The sequence below is a fragment of the Rhincodon typus genome, chromosome 9, assembly GCF_021869965.1.
Source record: "Rhincodon typus isolate 14 chromosome 9, sRhiTyp1.1, whole genome shotgun sequence".
NCBI classification, from domain to species: Eukaryota; Metazoa; Chordata; class Chondrichthyes; order Orectolobiformes; family Rhincodontidae; genus Rhincodon; species Rhincodon typus.
The window spans coordinates 57,882,981-57,903,499 of record NC_063340.1 but is presented as its reverse complement, the minus strand read 5'-3'; the positions used below and the strand labels follow the sequence as shown (position 1 = coordinate 57,903,499).

General features: G+C 39.1%; 1 protein-coding gene across 12 annotated transcripts in view; it reads right to left on the bottom strand.

Moving 5' to 3' along the window:
• The window catches only part of mark1 (MAP/microtubule affinity-regulating kinase 1), a 172,674-nt gene that overhangs the window by 99,165 nt on the left and 52,990 nt on the right, over positions 1-20,519 (bottom strand). Inside the window, exon 4 of one of the 12 annotated variants that reach the window (XM_048600848.1) lies at positions 15,548-15,881. The exons of the other annotated variants lie outside the window; for them this stretch is intronic. Within the exon in view, the coding sequence (XP_048456805.1) occupies positions 15,879-15,881 (3 nt within the window). The 3' untranslated portion in view covers positions 15,548-15,878. Of the gene's footprint in view, positions 1-15,547; positions 15,882-20,519 lie in introns of those variants that run through there. 12 annotated transcript variants of the gene reach the window in all.

Genomic DNA, 20,519 nt, shown 5'->3' with positions numbered 1-20,519 from the left:
ATAGGAGCAGAGAGGCTGAACACAGCAGGCCAAGCAGCATCATAGGAGCAGAGAGGCTCTCTGCTCCTATGATGCTGCTTGGCCTAAGGTTTTAATGAGACTTACTAATCCACAGTGTGAATAATGTTTGGTGGGTTGCTGATAAATCCATGGGATCCATCTTAACCACATCTGCTATTTGATGTGCTCTGTGGGGTGTTTGACTGAAGTTTGTCTTTAGCTTACATTTACATCATGTTAATTCTAGACGTTAAGAGTATAAATTGCATACAAAGTGTAATAAATAGTTTTGGTTTTGTGATCTTGTATAGTAAAGCTGAATTTTCCTGTTCAAAAACATAAAATCGTGTAGTTCTCTTTTCTTATTAGTTACCTTGGATTTCAAATTCCATTTAATTTAAAACAAAAGCTCTTTGGTTCCTAACCAAATTGTAACATACTTTGGAAGTCTTGTCAGGAAATGTAACACTTAGTAGACTTTACAGATACTAAACGGTATATAGACAATACAGATCTAAGTTCGATAGCTTCAGATTTCCTGCCAGAACCAAATCCGATGGAACACCATCAGGTAAATTAATAAATCTGCTGAGAAGCTTACGAATTCAAATTGGTCAAACATCCATGATTAAAGACACAACTGTGTGGTCCATTGCATAGAAAGCTTATAGCCATATTGGGCTGTGAATCCAAAATCAGATGCAAAGTGATTCATACGGTAATTGTATGCTGCTTGTGCACTTCCCCCAGAGAGCAAGTGATAAACAGTTTGGTGGACTGTTTCATGAGGAAAGAGCATCAATTGGATGAAGAGTCAGGAATAAAACTGAACGCATACTCAAACAAAAACTGTCTTTCATGCACATAAACCAAGTATTGAGAATGCTGAAAATATTTAACAGGTTGGACAGAAACTGTGGACAGAGAAACCAAGTTAACATACGATTTGTGATCTTTTATTGGAAATTGAAAAAGTTACTAATATACTTGTATATAAGCAAGAAGTAAAGGGAAAGTCTGTGATACTACTTTTCAGGATTTCGGGACAGTTTTTCGGGATCCGACCATTCACACATCCTCTGTACACTTCTCTGATTTCTTCACATGTCCTATTGCCATTGCTTTTGCTCTCGCACCATATACTTCTAATCTCTTCTGCCCTCCATCCTATCATTGATGCTCCCTTTTGTTCTTTGTCCTCACCCTACCCTTTTAACCTACACAAAACCTTTTGCATTTCTAGCTTTTAGATAAAAGGCCACAGACCTGAAATTGTTACAGAGATAGACGGAACTGCCAATGCTGGAGAATCTGAGATAACGAGGTGTAGAGCTGGATGAACACAGCAGGCCAAGCAGGAAAGCTGAAGTTTCGGGTCTAGACCCTTCTTCGACCTATCCCCTCCCTAACTCCCCACCTACACTCCTCTTTACTGGCTCCAACCCTGCCTCCTTAACCTGCCTGTCTCCTCTCCACCTATCTTCTCCTTTATCCATCTTCTATCCGCCTCCCCCTTTCTCTCTATTTATTTCAGAATCCCCTTCCCCTCCCCCATTTCTGAAGAAGGGTCTAGACCCGAAACGTCAGCTTTCCTGCTCCTCTGCTGCTTGGCCTGCTGTGTTCAGCCAGCTCTACATCTTGTTATCACAGACCTGAAATATTAGCTTTCTTCACAGATGCTGCCAGAGCTGCTGAACATTTCCGTCATTTTCTGTTTTAATTTCTATTTTCCATGGAGCTGCGCAGAGTGCCAAGCTGTAAGTAGCAGCATTGGGAAAGTGGTTTTGCTGCTGGATAATGGGGCAGAAATTAAGCAAGTCAGCCCACTCAAATGGGATTGTTGTGCATGGCGTTTACTATTTGGACTCTAGACTCTGACCATACCGGTTACTGTACATGTTTCACATCATTGTGGAAGCAACCTGAACCAAACTACACTTTGTATGTTCTTTCTCACGGTAGTGACTACATTACAAAGGCATTTCATTGGTTATAAAGTACTTGGCAATGTCCTTGGGTTGTGCAAGGCACTAGATAAATGCATGTCTTTCTTTTGTTTCTTATGTTAACTTCTCCAATCTCGGGAAATATTGAAGATCTGCGAAAAATTTAAAAGATTCAATCTTGATTATATTGTTATCATGGCCTGGATTCAAGTGACGTGGAAGTAAGATTAGGACACTGAGCCAAATCCCATAAAAACAAAGCCCTCATCCCACCTGGAGAAGCAGCAAGTGAGTGCAGACCTATGGAGATCTAAATAAATGAAAGTAATCTCATGTCAGTAATCATTTATATTATACATACCAAATAAATGTGTCATATATTGTCCACACAGGAAATAATGAAGTGGGGGAGTGGTCATTGTTTAACCCAAATTTTACACCAGAGATACATGCATTATCTTACCATTCATCTTGAAATTCCATAAATAAACGATGGGAGGTGATGGTCTAGTGGTATTATTGCTGGACTCTTAATCAAAGACCAGATAAGGTTTTGGGGACCCACGTTCAAATCCCGCCATGGCAGATGGTGGAATTTGAATTCAATAAAATTAAGTCTGGAATTAAGAGTCTAATGATGACCATGAATCCATTGTCAATTTTTGGAAAAACCCATCTAGATCACTAATGTCCTTTAGGGAAGGAAACTGCCATGGTTACCTGGTCTGGCTTACACGTGACTCCAAACCCATAGCAATGTGGTTGACTTTTAACTGCCCTCTGGGCAATTAGGGATGGGCGATAAATGCTGCCTAGCCAGTGATGCCCTCATCCTGTGAATGAATAAAGGAAAAAATGTAGATTATATGGGGATCCTTGATTATAACCTCTAAATTTGGGGTTTGGCATGAAGTTTGATATCAAGTTTTATTCTCCCAAACATTACATACTATTCTCTACCTCAGAAATAGGGAAAATTATGCTTTTTATCCCACCATCCTGCAATCATTCATGTTAAAATGGATGTGGTCTTGCTGTAACAATCTCAGAAGATAAACGTTTTACTGTCTTCACTACTTTGGTTGATTGTGAATGTAAACTCGATGCCAGTGTTTATTCCACATAATTTAAAATTGCAAATACTTGCTAGCCAGATATTCCTGAGAGAGAAAAAAAGTGCCTTGAAATGTGACAAATGATAAAATAGCTGCAAATACCTGTTAGATTAAAACAATACTGCACAATGCGGTGCCGTTTTTGTTGAATTGCATCAGATCCCCAAAAAAATGATTACATCATAAACTTACAAAATAAAGAAAACCTTGGAATGGTCACAAAAAGTAAATTTTGTAACAAAAATAAAGAAGTATACAGAAGAGATCGACTTGTCTATATTCACTGGAGCTTTGAAGAATGAAGGAGAATCTCATGGAACCTTGTAAGGTTCTAAAAAAATTGCACATTTTCAAGGAGGAGATAGATATAGGGTAAAAGGATCAAAAGGTATGTAGGAGCAGGGTACTGACTTAGATGATCAGCATGATTGTATTAAATGGTGGAGCAGGCTTAAAGGGCCAGCCTACTTCTGCTCCTATTTTCCATGTTTCTACACTCATATGCTTTAAAAGTCAATATATGTTTTCTACTAATAGTGTTACTGTATTCTATTGCAACAGTTCAACTGCTGTCCCAAAACAATTTGTTAATGTAAATTTGCACTGTTAGACGTGGGTTCTTTTATTGTTTTATCTAATTAGATTATCACGTAAAATTGTGGGAACATGCAAGATTAAAGAAACTATTTTTACTCTTTAATTCACTGTATTTAACATCTACTTCACTTGCCTTTAATGATACTCGTCTTTATTATCCTTGAAAAGCAAACACCACACACTTTTTCACTGCAGAAATTTCAAAGCCATAATTACTCACTGAAATATATTCCCTGACTTCAAGGATCAGAATTATGCTGTGGTTATGTGGGCTGCAAGCCCTGATCAATGAAGTGATGCCATCACAGCTGGTTCTGGTGTTTCCCAGCAGTCTTAAGTGGACTCCAGGCTACAGTGCAACCATCCAGAGATAGTTTTTGTTAAGGTAACATTTCTTGTTACTTATCCCTTTCCCTGGAACATATCAGAGGCTAATGCATTATGTTTACTACCTTGATGTTGTGTTTCACCTGGAGATCAGTTTCTGACTACGTATCCACACCATCACTAAGACTGCCAATTGTATCTCTGAAAAGCTGCTTGCCTCCAACTCCTCTGAAACACTCAGCCGTGTCTTCGTCATCTTGAGACATGACTATTCCAATGGATTCCTTATCCACTGAGGCAGAGTAGGTCTCCTTTGCTGCAGCTTGTCCACTCCGACTGCTTTTCTTTCCATCTCTTTTCTCCCCCCACACTTTACTTACCTTCGCCGGAGTTTGGACAGCATCAACAAGAGCGGACACAGGGTGCAGACCTTGGGTGGGCCTACCGTGGACCTCGAACAGGCCCAGCACAGAGGAGAGTGAGCCCTTAACTTACTTTTCCAGAGCAAGCACAGGACGTGCAATCGGTGGCTGTTACATTGGCGTTGATGAGGGAGGCCCAGCAGCAAAAGATGGCGCCTGAGGATTAGCAACTTTGATGCTGGTTGGTTGCAGTGTACACGATGGTGAAGCAGTGGTGAAGGGATGGCGGCACAGGCATTGTTGACAGTGATGAGCTGACTCAGGATTGATGGACTCCCTTCAATCAATATCCTTTTTCCCACCTTATTCTTAAATAATTCAAAATGGCGCTGTTTTGGGGTGACAAATGAAAGCCTTTCACTGCATTTTATTGTATTCTTACCGTAAAATACACAAGACAATAAAATCAAGATCAAATCATTTTTCACCCTGCAATAAACCTCTCAAGCCTAACTTGCACCAAGTTCTCTTTACACATCAGACTTCTGAGGCAAACATCTCTTGGTTGGGCAATACTTCAATTTAAATCCTCAAGGTTGTTTTTAAATCGTTCCATGTGTAATGCTCTCCCTATCTCTAACCTCCCATGGTCATGGAACACAGATTTTTCTGCACATTCCCAGTTTCGGCCTCTTAAGCATCTTCAATTTCACTCATTTCAACAAAGGTTCAGCCTTCAGCTTTGAAATTCCTTTGCTGAATCTCTCCACTTCCAATTCATCCATTCAAGATTCTCTGAAAACATCACCTCTCTGACCAAATTTTGGGTCATCTGTCCTAATATCTCTTTGTTAGACTCTGTCAATTTTGGTTCCATAATGCTATGTGCAATCTAGAATGTTTTATACAGTTAAAGGTACTACACAAATACAATTTGCTGTTGTTGCTGATGTTTGATTCAAACAAACAGAAGTAACTTTAGGATAACACAGCGTGGAGCTGGAGGAACACAGCAGGCCAGGCAGCATCAGAGGAGCAGGAAAGTTGGCATTTCGGGTTGGGACCCTTCCTCAGAAAAATTTTAGGATTATAGTTTTACAACTTCTTTATAAATAATGAGGGTGGCAGACATGAGCTAATGACCCCTTAATATTTAATTTAGTTTTGCGCAGTATGTTGCAAAGAAAATCTGAACAATTGGCTGCACTCCAGTTTACTTTATGAGTGTTTCTATAGCATTCTTTTATCTTGAGTCTTAGCTTCAACCTGTCACAGTTCAGGAAGTTTCCAACTGTAATCTATCTTGAAGCTGTCACAAATAGCATTAGGTAATAAAAAGGCATCCACAATAAGCTACATGCCAATACCATCAGTTCACAGACTGAGAAGAGTTGTTCAGAGATTGAAGGTAAAGACAACGGCACTAAACATCCACTCTCCTTGTGCTTTGAATTGGAATACAGCTTTTTTTTGCCACCAAAAGAATGCAACCCAAAAAAAACTGATTGCATTGAATTCCCTCATACCTATTAACTCTTCCCTTAGTTACAATGGCGTGGTTTAAAATATTATGTTGTGCCTTGAAATTTAAGGTAAAATCAAGGGATCACGTAACCTGATTTGAAGCTTGCCTAACAGGAAGCATGGATGGTTTCATTATTAGAGATCAAAGGAAGGCTCAGCTTGTTTTACCTGCGAAGAAGGTGCAAAGCATACGCACTTAAAGGGACAACTGCAGCAACCCCCATTGTAATCTCAAACTGGGTAGTACCAAAGTCCCAGAAAAAGTTGAAAGGGTAAAATTCTCATCAGTTGCGCTTTTTGAGTATGCGTTTAGTTCCAAGATGAAGGAGTGTTGAGGATAGCTAATCAGCATTTTAATCTAAATACAAGGCCCGAGGGGATCACTTTTCCATGGAGAAGAAGTGAACAGGAAGCGATTGTAAAGATCCGGCTTCGGGTTTTTCTAAAATAACACTGAATATCACAGGCAATGGCTGCATCTAGGAGAGCAGGAGCAGTTAGAGGCCAAAAAAAGTCTTTACAGTTCATCACACAGGAATGTGGGTGGACATTCATTCTTGGATTAATTAAGACTAAAATCCATATTTTTTTGCAGGGGGAGCATGAAATCAAAGGGAACACAGTTGGAAAAAGAAATCACTGAGTTTGAACTAGAGGGATAACGTTCAGTGAAAGATACCATCACTTTAAAATACAGTTCTAAGATCTCAAGTTATCTTGCTGAGAAGAGGAATAGGCCCTTTAGAACTGAGAATTATTCAGATTGATCTGGGAGAAGGACAGTGTAAAGTAAACCTGTAAAGTGTGTTTTTTCAGTTAGACTAAGAACAAGAGGGGGTGGGGGTATTTCATGTGATGTTTTAAAAGTATATATAATATATATGTAAATATATCTTTTAAAAAAGTAAATAGGGTTTGGTCAATGTTGTTTTTTTCCAGTCATTATTACAGTAATGGTTTTAATATGTGAAGTTTTGTCATGTCATTAGTTCAGCAACTAATTGGAAGTTCAATTTTTTAAAAAAATGTTATTGGTCTCAATAATGATCATTACACCATCTTCTGCCAGGAGTACCAAATAAACTCAAGATTTACGTAAATGCAAGTCAATAATGTAAACATGAATTTCTTCATAGTGCACTTGGGATAGGTTAAAAGGAAAATTATAGGCAAGTCTGTTGCCATGACCAAGGAAACAGGCGCAAGTTTGGAGTTGAACATGTAGAGTTATGGTTTTAAGGCCAGTTTTACAGATACCATACATTACATGGCATTCCAATACCACTTCAGGATTTGCTTTTCTCAATCTCCTGGAAACTGAAAACCCTGGTAAATATTTAAAATCACACAGCTACTGGGCATGAAGATGTTTTTGAGCAGTTTTGGCATTCCCAATAAGCCATTCCCTTATGTTAGTGTGATGGAGGAGCAGAATGATCAGTAAAAGATGCAAGAGAATAAGACAGCACTTGACGCATCATTTAATAGATCAAGTCAATCACTATGTGCGAGAATCTGGAAATAAATCTGGCAAATGCAGAGATTAGAAGGAAGCACCTGTCAGTCAGGTTTAGCACAAACTAGATGCACTGCTTCATCTACGTCAGAAGGTAAAGTGACTGAATCCTAAACTTAAGACAAGAGAAGGAAGTTATTTCAAAATAAAAATCTTCAGATTTCTTTAATCTTTTACCATGTTCCTGTCAGCTCTCTACTTATCTAAATGTTTTGCTAGTAATCATGCAAGCCATTTTGGTTCTATAAAGGACTTAATAAGAAAACTTGCAAAATGGTTCTAAGTGAAAATGTATGTTTTCTTCCTCAGAATTGAGCACTTGTGGTACACAAGGATCCTAAAAGTAAGTGCAATTCCAAAAAGAAATCCTCACTTTAAAAAACTGTTCTTAGATTTCAAGTTCTGTGGCAGAGAAAAGAAGAGGAATAAGCCCTCAGGAACAAAAATTTATTCCGGACTGATCTGGGAGGAGGACAGTGTAAGATAAACCTGTAAAGTGTGATTTTTCAGTTAGATTTGGGGCTATCTCATGATGATTTAAAGTATACATACACATAAAGATCCTTTAAAATATTGGAAATTAAAACATAATACTGTGGTGCCTAAATTGTGCTGTTTGTACAGTTTATTTTCTCCTTTCTTCAGTTACCAAGAAAATATGTTTTGTTTTAAATGTGTTAATACTTCTGAAAATGTCAATTTACATGTAACTTCATAATCATGAAGGGAAGTGAAGTTCTTTCAGTCAGATGTTCAAGTTGCATTTTCACTTAGCAGAAAAGCAACATAATTAAAAGCCAAGCTTAAAATGTTGATCAACCAACTCCACCTGAGGAATGAAACATTTTACCATTCATTTATTTACAATTTGTTGTGGCTCAATTTAAAATCTGGAAGATTTACAACACTGCGTACGAATAAACTACAGGTATGTCAGCTGTCTTTTTCAAAAATGGTGGGGCTCAGTTACTTTGCATATTACACCACAATGGACTGAAGAATTCAATTCTCAAATCGACTGTCCTAGCCACAAGAAGAGGAGGCACAAGACACAGGGTCAAGTGAAGGTGATGCTGCACGCACTCAAGACCAAATAGAATTGGTTTTTGCCTCTGCTACAATGTAAAACTGTAATGTACTCTGTTGTTAACTACATCTCTCAGTTTGTAGCTTCAATACTGAATGCTTTTAAGTCCCTCTTCAGAGCAACTTTGGCTGCAATCCTCTGCTGGCTTAACCACAATGAATCATCTGCAGGTTGACCATAGAATGGATCCTTTTGAATATACCCATCTCCATGGGAGATAATCAAGCAAAAAAAAACAAATTGCTGGAAAAGCTCAGCAGGTCTGAAGCAACTGTGGAGCAAAATCAGGGTTAACGTTTCGAGACCAGAGACCCTTCCTCAGAACTGATGGTAGCTAGGAAAAAGATTTGCAGAAGATAGGGTGGGAGGAATGGGTAAGGAAGTAAGTGATAGGTGGAGTTAGAGCCCAAAGAGAGAAAAGAACAGTTGGATACGAAAAAGGGTGAATAGCCATTAGCCTAAGAAAATTAATAGCTACTAATAGGGACAATTAGTGGCTAACAATGGGTTGTGTGAAACAGTAGGCTATCTGATAACAAGGACTAGTATGTGGGGTCTGGGGTAAGGACATGGAAGAAGGTGCCTCAAACCTTAAAATTGTTGAACTCAACATTGGAGTCCAGAAAGCTGTAGCGATCCCAAGTGGAAGATGAGATGCTGTTCTACCAGCTTGCGCTGAACTTCGTTAGAGCACTGCAGCAAGCCTGAGGCAGAGATGTTGGACAGGGAACAAGGTGGTGTGTTGAAGTGACAGACAACTGGAAGCTCAGGGTCTTTTTCGCAGACAGAATGTAAGTGTTCTGCGAAGCAGCCAGAGATAAGCCAGTGGAAAATATTCCGTTTGCGAAAAATTATTGTCTTATCAAGTTGAGGCTCTAGTTCCTCAATATCAGGAATTTTGACATTTGGACACACAAGAACAACAATCTGAAATTTTGCAGCACAGTTTAAATGTGTCAAAATATTCTAAGGTGTTTCACAGGAGTGGAACCTGACAAATGTCTTCTTGCTTTGGGCCAGTGTAATTTTAAAATGGGTGATTAAATGTTTATTTAAAAAGGTAGGTATTAAGACACTTAACTGGAAGAGGCATTCAGTAAATAGTAATTGGTTTTGAATACAGAGTATAAACAAAACAAAATGCAGACGTTGCAAACTGTGTCAGCCTCTCTAATCTGGATGTTCTGATATACAGTACCAAGAATAATGTTAAATCATAGACTTAGACATTTCCAGCACAGGAGGTCGTCTTTTGGTCCATCAAGTTGGTGCCAGTCAACGAGGCTCTGACTGCACTAATCCCATTTTCCAGTTATTGGATCATAGCCCTGGACGCTATAGCAATCCAAGTCAACATCTAAGTACTGCTCAAAATGTTGAGAGTTTCTGACCCAACCGTTCTTTCAGGCAGTGAGTTCCACTACCTTCTGGGTGAAAATGTATCTCCCAACACTTTCCTCAGCCTTCTACCCCTTCCGTTTAATCAATGCCCCCTGGTTACTGACTCCTCTACTAAGGGAAAAAGTGCTTTCCTAGCTACCCTATCGATGCCTCTCAATCTTACCCATATCTATCAGGTCCCTCTTCAGCTTTGCTGCTCCAAGGTAAACAATCCCGATCTATCCAATTTTACCTCATAGTTTGGACCCTCCAGCCAGGCAGCATCATGGGGAAAAAACCTCAGCACCCTCCCTACTGCAATCACATGCTTTCTAAAATGTGATGACCAGAACTGCAGGCCACAACTGGAGTCCTGCAAGCAGCATTTTATGCAGTTCCAGCATTTCCTCTTTTTCTTGTATTTTCTGCCTTGGCTAATAAAGGCATCTATCTAGTATGCCTTCTTAACTACCTGCCCTACTATCTTCAGGCATCTGTGGATATACACACCAACGTCCCTCTGACCTTTAGTACATTCTAAGGTGATACCATTCATAGCGTAATCCTTTGCCTTATTACACCTCCCCAAGTGCATCACCTCACACTTTTCAAATTGTTCCACAATTCCATTTGTCACTGCTCTGCGCACCTGACCAGTCCATTTCTATCCTCCTGCAGGTTAGTTATCCCCCTCACTATTTGCCACCCTGCCAATTTTCATGCCACCCGCAAATCTCTTGATCATCCCCCTTACATTCAAGTCCAAATCATTAATGTATTCCATAAACAGCAATGGCTCCAGCATTTAGCCTTGTGGAATTCCACTGGAAAACAGACTTCCAGTCACAGAAACATTCTCAACCATCCCCCTCTGCTTCCTGCTTCTCAGCTAATTTTGGATCCAATGTACTACTTTGCTTTGAATCCCATGGCTCTTATTTTCTTTACCAGTGTGCCATGAGGGACCTTTTGTTAAAATCTTCAAAAGTTCATTGTAGATTACATCAAATGCATTACCTTCATCAATACTTCTGGTTACTGGCTCAAAAATTAATAAATTTGTCAAGCATGAACTTCCTTTAATAAATCCATGTTGACTATCCCTCATTAATCCCACTCTCTCAAAACAGATTTATGCTGTCATTCAAAATTCCTTCTAATAAATTTCCTACTGCAGAGGATAGACTGACTGGCCTGTCATTTGCTGATCTATCTCTCCCTCCCTTTTTTGATAATGGGACAATGTTAGCAGCCTTCTAGTCCTCCACCCTGACGTCTATATCTACATCACACTTTTCTACTGTGAGGACTGATGCAAAGTATTCATTGAGAACTGAGCCCATGTCTTCTGGGTCCACATACACAGATTACTTCTATTGTCTCTAATGGGTCCCACTCTTTCCCTTGTCATTCTCTTGACCTTTACACATTTAAAAAGGCTCCTTCGAGTTTTTCTTCATTCTACATCACACCCCACCCCCACCTCAATGCTTACTCATGCACTGTCTTAGCTTTCCCCACTTCTTTTTTTAAGTTCCCCTTTTATCCTCTTCTAGGGACTCTGCTGTAGTCTTCAAAATCTGCCGTAAGCTTCTGAGACAAATGTTTTACTGAGTAAGTTTAAAATCATCTTGCAGCATGTTTTCAAATCATTTGGAAAAACAAATTGATAGTGTTGTGCCCAAAACAAATGGATTATCCCACTTTCGTACTGGGGAGAATACATTTTACATGCATTAATGATTCATAATTTATCAGTATAAAAAACCAAAAGCAAAACCACTTGTTTTTGATGCAATGTTTCCTCTTCAAATATTATAAAATCTAGTTCTCAATTTTCACTAAAATTTTCCAAACTATTTGAAAACCAAACAAAATTCTGTCAAACTATTAAGGAGGATACATTTTCACATGCCATGAGTCATGCTTAGGTTCTCCAATATAAAGAAGAATGTTATATGTAGGTTCTTTGACAAAAAATAAGGGGTGTTTAATCAGTAACATATGTACTTGTTGTAACAACAAACTGCCTTTACATTTAGTACCTCTGAGAAAAATTCTATGATGCTTTGCAAATCAGCAATAGGAAAATAAATGCAGATCAAGGAAGTTTGAAATTAGGAGCTAGAAAACCTGACCAAAATAAAGCATCCTGCGATTCTTAAGTTTAAGGATGGAGAGATTTATTGAGGAAGACAAGGAATTTTGATGCTTTGTCTTTGGGAACTTCATATTATGGCATACATTACAGACCTCCCAGAGGAAAAACCCAGTAATAAAAAAGTGGGAATTAATTTACTGTTGTACCAGATATCCATTTTGAGGTATATGAGTTGAACCGGTATGTGTCATTCGCTAGTCTTGCTGGTTCTTCCTTCTGGATAGACAAGTCTGTTCCTTTGAAATCAGCTACATGCTATCATAAGAACATGAGAAATAGGAGCAGGAGTAGGCCATCTGGCCCAGCTAGCCTGCTCTGCTATTCAATAAGATCACAGCAGATCTTTTCATGGACTCAGTTCCACTTACCCGCCTGCTCACCATAACTCTTCATTCTTCTATCTTTGCCTTAAAAACATCGTGAGGTAGCCTGAACTGCTTCACTGGTAGGGAATTCCACAGATTCACAAGCCTTTGTGCGAAGAAGTTCCTCCTCAACTCAGTCCTAAATCTGCTCTCCCTTATTTTGAGGCTATGCCCCTAGTTCTAGTTTCACCCACCAGTGGAAACAACATCCCTGCTTCTATCTTATAAAATTATGAAAGGAATAGATAAGTTTCTGTAAGATCTCCTCTTATGCTTCTAAATTCCAATCAGTGTAGTCCCAGACTGCTCAGTCTCTCTTCATACGGCAAACCTCTCAATTCCGGTTTCAACCTAGCGAACCTCCTCTGCACCCCCTCCAGTGCCAGTACATCCTTTCTCAAGTAAGGAGACCAAAACTGCACATAGTACTCCAGGTGAGGCCTCACCAGCACCCTATACAGCATATATCACAACATCTGACATTGTAGTCTAAAAGGAATGTACTTGCCAACTGTCAATCTCGGTGTAACGCCTTCAGTGTAGTTTGGTGGAAATGGTGTCGTGTTAGTGTTACTGGGACTAGCAACTCAGAGGCCCAGGCTAATGCTCAGGTGACAAGCATTTGTATCCCATCACACCAGATGGTAAAATTTTAATTCAATAAAATCTGGAATTGAATTAGTCTAATAGCAGCCATTTAACCATTGTTGAGTCTTATTTTTAAAAAAAATCTGGTTTAGTAATGCTCTCTAGGGAAGGAAACGTGCCACCCTAACCTGGACCAGCCTCAACATGACTCCAGACCTACAGGAATTTGGTTGGCTCTTAACTGACCTCTGAAATGTCTTAACAAGCCACTCAGTTCAGGAGCAATAAAGTGATGGGCAACAAATGCCAGCCTTGCCACCAACACCCACAACCCTGGCAAGAATTAAAAAGTTGTGTGCGTAATGTACAATAACACCAGTAAGGACAGAATTCAGACTGTGTGCACAAATCTGTGATAAATTCAATATTTAGCATTGTAAGCAAGATATCTGATTCAAAAGAATTCAACTCTGCGAGGCGTGTTATGTGGGCTCACATATACAGTAAACCACAAACGGCATCAGAAACCACCACAGGGCAATGTGTGAGATGGGGAGGGGTTGGGAGGGATTGTTCATACAGTACCTAGAGTACGCGAGTTTGCAAAACAGTGAGCCAAAAGGGAGAATATAACAGTATTTATGTCGGTGATAAAAAATGCACATTTATACATTTAGCAGCAGAGGGACCAACTTAGGAATAGAAAAAGATAAAAACAAGTGATCTTGGTGGTGGACTTCCACAATGCAGAAGGTCTGATTTGGCCAGAACGAGTGAGTGGAGTGGAGCATGAGATTAGTGATAACAGAGCAGACTCTGACAGAGACAAAGGAGTATAATGTTGACGTTCCCAAAATTCCTTCTTAAACCTTATTTGATTTCCAGCCCAAAATCGGCATGGAATTGGACAAACCAAAAAGCCTGGTTACAAATTGTTTTATAGAAAAGATTTGAAAAACTCTATTGGTTCATCATCCTCTTTCTTTAATTGGTTGATTCATTCAATGGGACACTCAGGATTGGTTTACTTCAAAAGTCCTTCCCACTTGCTCATTGGTATGTTCAAGCCACTTTCTTCCCTGACTTTTGGTGTATAGATCCTTTATCACTCCTGCCAAATCACATACAGTACATTTCCATTGCTCAAGTTAAACTGTTTCCCACTAAAGCCAGAATGCCTAAATGCTGTTAATAAAGTCTGGGCACATTCTGTAGCTCATCAACCAGAAGGTAGAACCCTAGCTCTCTTTTTCTGGACATGAATTGTTTCGCCCACTGTCTGAATTTTTGGCTCCTTCTTGAAATTAACGCTTACGTTATTCTTATGCTCTGACAGGTGACTCAAATTTGACAATCCATGACACATGTTACGCAAACTTCTTTTTACAAGAAGATGAGGGCAGAAACATTATGCATATAGAATTTTTATTTTAGCAGCAGAATAATACAATTATTGCTACAAAGTCTAATTGGTGAGATTTAGGTCCAGTTGGTCCTGGGAGCGAGGGAAGGGCAAGCACAGGTGTGGTCCGAAAATATTGCCCCTTGGCCAATTTTGCAGAAATGCAATGGGATGTGGTGGTGAGAGGTGTTGTCTCAACAGGACTACCAGTGCACAGTAGGTAGTAGCCACCCTGACTTGTAAAGAGATTTATAGGTCCAACTAAAGGATGCCATTTGGAATTCTCATCAATAATCTTCATATTCTTGCAGGGGGTAAGGGTGTCATTTTAGCTGCCGGGGGTAGCCTCCCAAAAGGCAGGCCGGGGCTGAGGGCACCACACTTCAGGTGAATCCGAGGGCCTCTTCCTGCGTGCTGCAGAAATCGGAAGGCTACCGTATAATACATACCACTGAACTCACAATGGCCCGGCCGTAAAATCACGTTGGAGCAAGGACGTCTCCATTTTGATGCACCAACTCCTTGACTCACCTTCTACAGCAAGATGCTGCTCATTTTAGAGACTCTAATTGGCACCTCCAGCTTTGAAGGCCCAGTCGCTGTCCTCAACTGGACAGCAAGCCCACCCTCAAACAAGTAAGTGGCCGAATCAGGGAAAAATCACATTTCAGCCTGTGGCTGGTGTTCAAAAGCCCACAGGAAAATGGTGACCAGTGACTTTGTTATTTTCATATTGCTGAGAATTTCCCTATATATTCCAACATTTATTAACCCAAGAACGATTCAGGAATTTACACTAGGTCCTGATGAAAGGTCAAGAAGTTTCACACAGCTAACTGAAAATAAATTGGAATGCCATTGTTAAACCTCTTTATCCTCCAACCGTCTCTCCTTTCTTTTTAAATGGCAAGCTAAAAGTCCAATCTCTTCGATCACATTTTTTAATCCAAAAATCTCCTCCAATTTCTGGCGTCAATTGTTTGATGACACCAATGTGAAACACTTTAGGACATTTTACTCAATTAAAGGGTACTGTGTAAACACAAGTTGTTGTCATTTTGTCAAGGTCAACACATTTCCGAAGATTAGGGAGAAAACTGATCTGAAAATTATTTTTTACAAAAACAAAATCTGTTGTGTAACAGTTACCCATAGGTGTACTTCCATGTTCAGAGTTTCTGGCAATTTCACAAACAAGACATATGGAAACACAGAGATTATTTAATAGTAAAATGTATATGTGTACCATCCAAGTTTACCAAGTGCTTTAGATGCCATCTAGGAGGCTATGACAGACCACTTCATGATAAAATGATGATAATGTAACTGTTTTGATTCATGTGATAAAAGATGGTTAACATTGCATAACAAATGAAGCCTGTTCTTTTTTAAATTCATTCAGCTTGGAATATGTTTAAATGTACAATCAAGACAAGCCTTGCTGACAGTGACAAGTGATCTTCCTGGCTGGAATTCTCAAACCCATCATCTTTGTTCCTCCAGAGAATTTACTACAAAAAAAAAGTACAAAAATCACACAAAACTATACTTTCTTCGAAATGTATTATGCTGCAAATCAGCCCAACATGAATAGGTTAAATGATATTATGAACAATACTGAAATACAAGTGATTTAAAAAAATATAACATGTAGCAGAGACAAACGGTGACATTTGCAAAAAAAAAAAGCCTTCCTCGCAATTACAATGTGCTCGCTGTAACTTCCATCATTAATTTTGTTGGTTGGCCACCCCTGAGAATCAGATTTTTTTTGCAAACATTTTTAGTTCCTAAAGAGTAACTTATGAAATAACACACAACATTCTTTTCTAATGTATGTAACATGCTGTTTTAGCATTTTAAAAATAGATACGATTTTCCATGAATCCAGCATCTGGATAGTTTGGAATGTATAATGAGAAACACACCAGAAGGAATCCCTTTCAAGGAACAGCCTGTTTTCAGAGCAGACTAGAAACTTGACTCAGTAAGGCTGTTTCATTTTCCACAACTTGAAACAAAGCAAGGGTGAATTTTCAGGATTATTTTTGATTTCAGTACTTAATTGTAGTGCTTTGGAGGTTTTACAATTTACGAGTTTAAAAGGTACCAGCATAAACATAAGATGGCACTACCATATATAGATATTTAACTTAACCCGAGGAAAATGTGAGTTGCACATGCATCTACTATGACCAAGAGCATTTTCGATGTCTGAATTTGTAGTCACTCATTCTGAAATATTGTCATGAGATGTTTTTCTGGTATGCCTCATTCATCAGACACAATTCTCACAGTATTGACATGGATGACTTTGCCCCTGTTGAGGGTGTTTGGTTTTACGATCTGCATTCTCCACAGTGCACCTCCCCCACCCCCATGAAGTGTTAACCAACTGTAAATTTTGATCCAAAGTCTCTAAATCCATATGCATAATGTCAAGACTAATGAAAGTGGAAGTAACGTGCTTGTCTCTTTGTACATCATATGACAATGCAGTCTGTCAGCTGATAGTCACCAACTTAAGGCAAATATCTTCTTAGCTCAGAGGTAAAATAAATACTTGCAATTCAAATTTAAATAATTGAGCAGAATGCATTTGCGTCCGTCACTCTTTGTAACACTGATCTTACAGTTTGACTGTTTCTTATCTCACTTCTGTTCAATGAAAGACATTCCAGCCGTAGCCCACACTGTAGATTTGTAACTTGAGGCAACCAATTTAGGCCTTTGCCTCAACATCAAGTAACCTCAAACCAAGTTACCATATCTCAACCATTTTTTGAACAGCCGAGTGATGGGCAGTAAGGAGTAATGTCACTGCAACCAAATGGGAACTCACTTCCACCAACAAAAGTGAGTTCCCACCATTGAAAGAAAATACAAGCTACAAAATCTTGTAATATTCCAAATCATACTCAGGTTAGGTTCAGGATTATTTGGAATTGGGGGCCATAAGAAGTAGCTTCTTGGGCTAGGATTATCTTAGTGTATCAGTAAACCAATTTGACCAATTTGTTATTTTTCCTCGCACCGAGTTGCTATGATTGGGAAACCCTAGTGGAGACCGATTCAATCATGGCTTTCAAAAAGGAATTCAATTAGCGCCTGAAGACATGCTGGTCGCTTCCACAGGGAAAGGGCATGGAGTGAGACCAATTAATTGATTCTTGCAGAGAATCTGCACAGGCACAAGATGACAAATAACCTCCTTCTGTTCTGTAACCGTTCAATGAATATTGAATTTCTCCAAAAAGGTTCAAGGACTATTGGCCCATGCAGTAATGGGAGGAGCACCAATCAACCAGTCAAAGTGAAGATGCAGCAAAGATAATCTGCAGTGATGTTTCTGCCTGGAGCATACGCTTCCCCATTGCATTCACTGCTCTGTACCCAAGAACCAGATCCAGGACACCTCATCAGACAGCACATTGCTTTTTAGCTGCATCAAACCTGCCTGCTCGATTTTAATGAAATTAGTTTCTCATATCTGATCCACAGCAGAGTCAAACTCACCCTAGTAGGTGTCTCTATTTGACCCTTTCCTTCTTTTAACAAAAAAGGCAATGCTCTTGTAATTGGTGATCTAGATAAAATCTTATTTGGTCCTGTTGTGGTTTTTATTTTCAAAACTGGACCTGCTGTCCTGTTTATCATAGCCACTGCAGTGTTGTTTTTTATACAGCTCTCAGTACAGCTGTATTCCTTTCTACCCTACCCGCAATGTTTGACTTAGTTTTTTTTTGCAACAATGGTTTTAGTTTTTTTTACAAAATGCACAAATAGACAAGTTCTGCTTTTATTTCCCAGAATTCCAGTTTATGTTCCTTTTTGAAGTTAGCCTCATTTCTCATTATTTTCAAGATCTTAGCTCTGCTCACATAATTTTCAAGTAGTCAGGTGCACACTTTTATTTTTGTAGGGATAAGGCCTATGTTCAAGGCAACTGCACACTAAACAGTCCACATAAAAATATTACAATGCTGCAAACTGTCTTCTTCCAGTATCAAACTCAGCCACCTGTTTTAATGCAATGCTAAACAAGCCAAGAATGTATTACTCACAAAAACATAGTCCTAAAGAAATTGATGGCTGAAATCTATAGCAGACACTTCAAAGACAACTTTTAAAAGACAGTTGTTCTATCATTTGAAGACACTCATTAACTGCAAAATGCGACAATAGTACTTCAAGATGGTAAAGTCACCATAGCGCTACTGGACCATAGAGCTACTCTCTCATTAGACAGACACGACTCAGTGTCACCACACCTCACCTGAAGTTGAGAAGCCCTTCACGGTAGTCTCAGTCTGTGCAGAAATTGAACCCCTGCTGCTGGCATTACTCTGCATTGCAAACCCACTGTCCAGCCAACTGAGCTGATTGACCCCATCTACATATACATACATTTAAACAGGCAGACCCCACATAAGCCATTGTGCCAACTGGTTAGACCTAACTGCTACTTACTCATGTGCACTACAGTTACACCTGGAGACCATAATCTGTCAATAAATAATTACAATAGAAGGTGTTAAAAAAAAATCTTCTCTCTGGTTAATTCTTTTCCACTGATGGGAAGATGAAATTACAGCACAAGTTTCCTTGCATAGCTTCCGTTATAAATATGAAGGCAGTACTTCAAAAAAGGAGAAATATTGCTGCAGTCTTTAAGATGAGGTCTAAATTACATCTTTACATCCTTGTCCAATTATCCCCAACCTCTAACACTACTTCACCTAAATACTGCATGATCTTCACCATGGGATGCCAATCAACTGTTTGGTAAATGTGCAAGTATTACTTAACATGGCATCAGTTTACATGCTATCACTCCATGACTTAGAGTTGCCTGGAAAACTGTCATTTAAATAGTTGGAATACCCCTAAACCTCTTTCATGCAACATACACTCGAACACCTCTGTTTTTTCAGCTGCCAGTGCTCCTTAACACAATCACTCTCTAACTGTCGAGACCATCAAAACTGCTTTGTGCAAATGACACTGTAACTTTGTCCTTTGTGAGCATCCATTACTTTGTTTAAAACACTGAAGCACAAATTAAAATGACAAAGAGTTACAGTTTTCTGTCAAAGCAGCCATGGTCCTCACTTCAGAGCTCTAGGAAAACAGCCTGCAAAAATCTTGTGATCTGTGAAATGTAATTTTCTTTAGCAGGAGTTTAAACCTGATGCACACCAACAAGCGGGGTAAGCAGCCAATTATACCGAAGTATTCCAAAAGACAGCAAGCCAAGCAAATTAAAAGTACTTCTTCCTTCATTCTTAATTTGATTTTGCCAGGCAGCAAATAAAGGTTAATTGGATACACAGGTATTTCTCCTATAAGAATGCAACTATTGCATTGCGTGCCCTTGCACTATAGAAAATTACCATTAAAATAAAAATCACATTATTGGGGGAAAAAAAAAACAAAAATCGCTATACCTGTACTGCTAAAAGTTTGTGTTAACCAAACAGCATCCATTATTCATCAATTGCGTTACAGCCAATTCGTGTTAACGAAACAAGAGTTGTAGCAAAAATACCTGTAGATTGCGGCTGAAATACCAATGATAAATAATTTGAAAAAAAAATTAAACATGGAATTTATCCACTGTCTAAGGTGACATTTCACAAATGGAGAAAAAGTTCAGAAGGGCTGATGAGGTTATTTCTTTTTAATAATCAAGTTAGTACGCTGTTTTAAAAGACAAAGTTACACTTCATCAATAAGGTCCAACTTTTTCCAAGAAATTTTACAGTGAAAATATCATCAATGAAAAAGTGCAAGTCACCAACTTCTTACACTTTGAGACACACATCCACTATTGAAGAGGGTGCATCTTCTGAAGGGACAAAGAATCAGTTACAGCAACTTCTGGATTTCTGCAATAATCTACGTGTATGGATTCCCCAAGTTCTTATCCAGTCTCATGGGAGTACTGACAGTTTCACTGTTCCTATCATCAGAAGGCCTCAGCCAATGTGCCATTTGTTGAGACCAGAATTCAGCCTAAGATTAAATAATCTGGTTCAGTCTGCCCATTAGACTGCAAACTGAGGAATCATAGCTGTTTCAGAGATAGTAGGAACTGCAGATGCTGGAGAATCTGAGATAACAAGGTGTAGAGCTCGATGAACACAGCA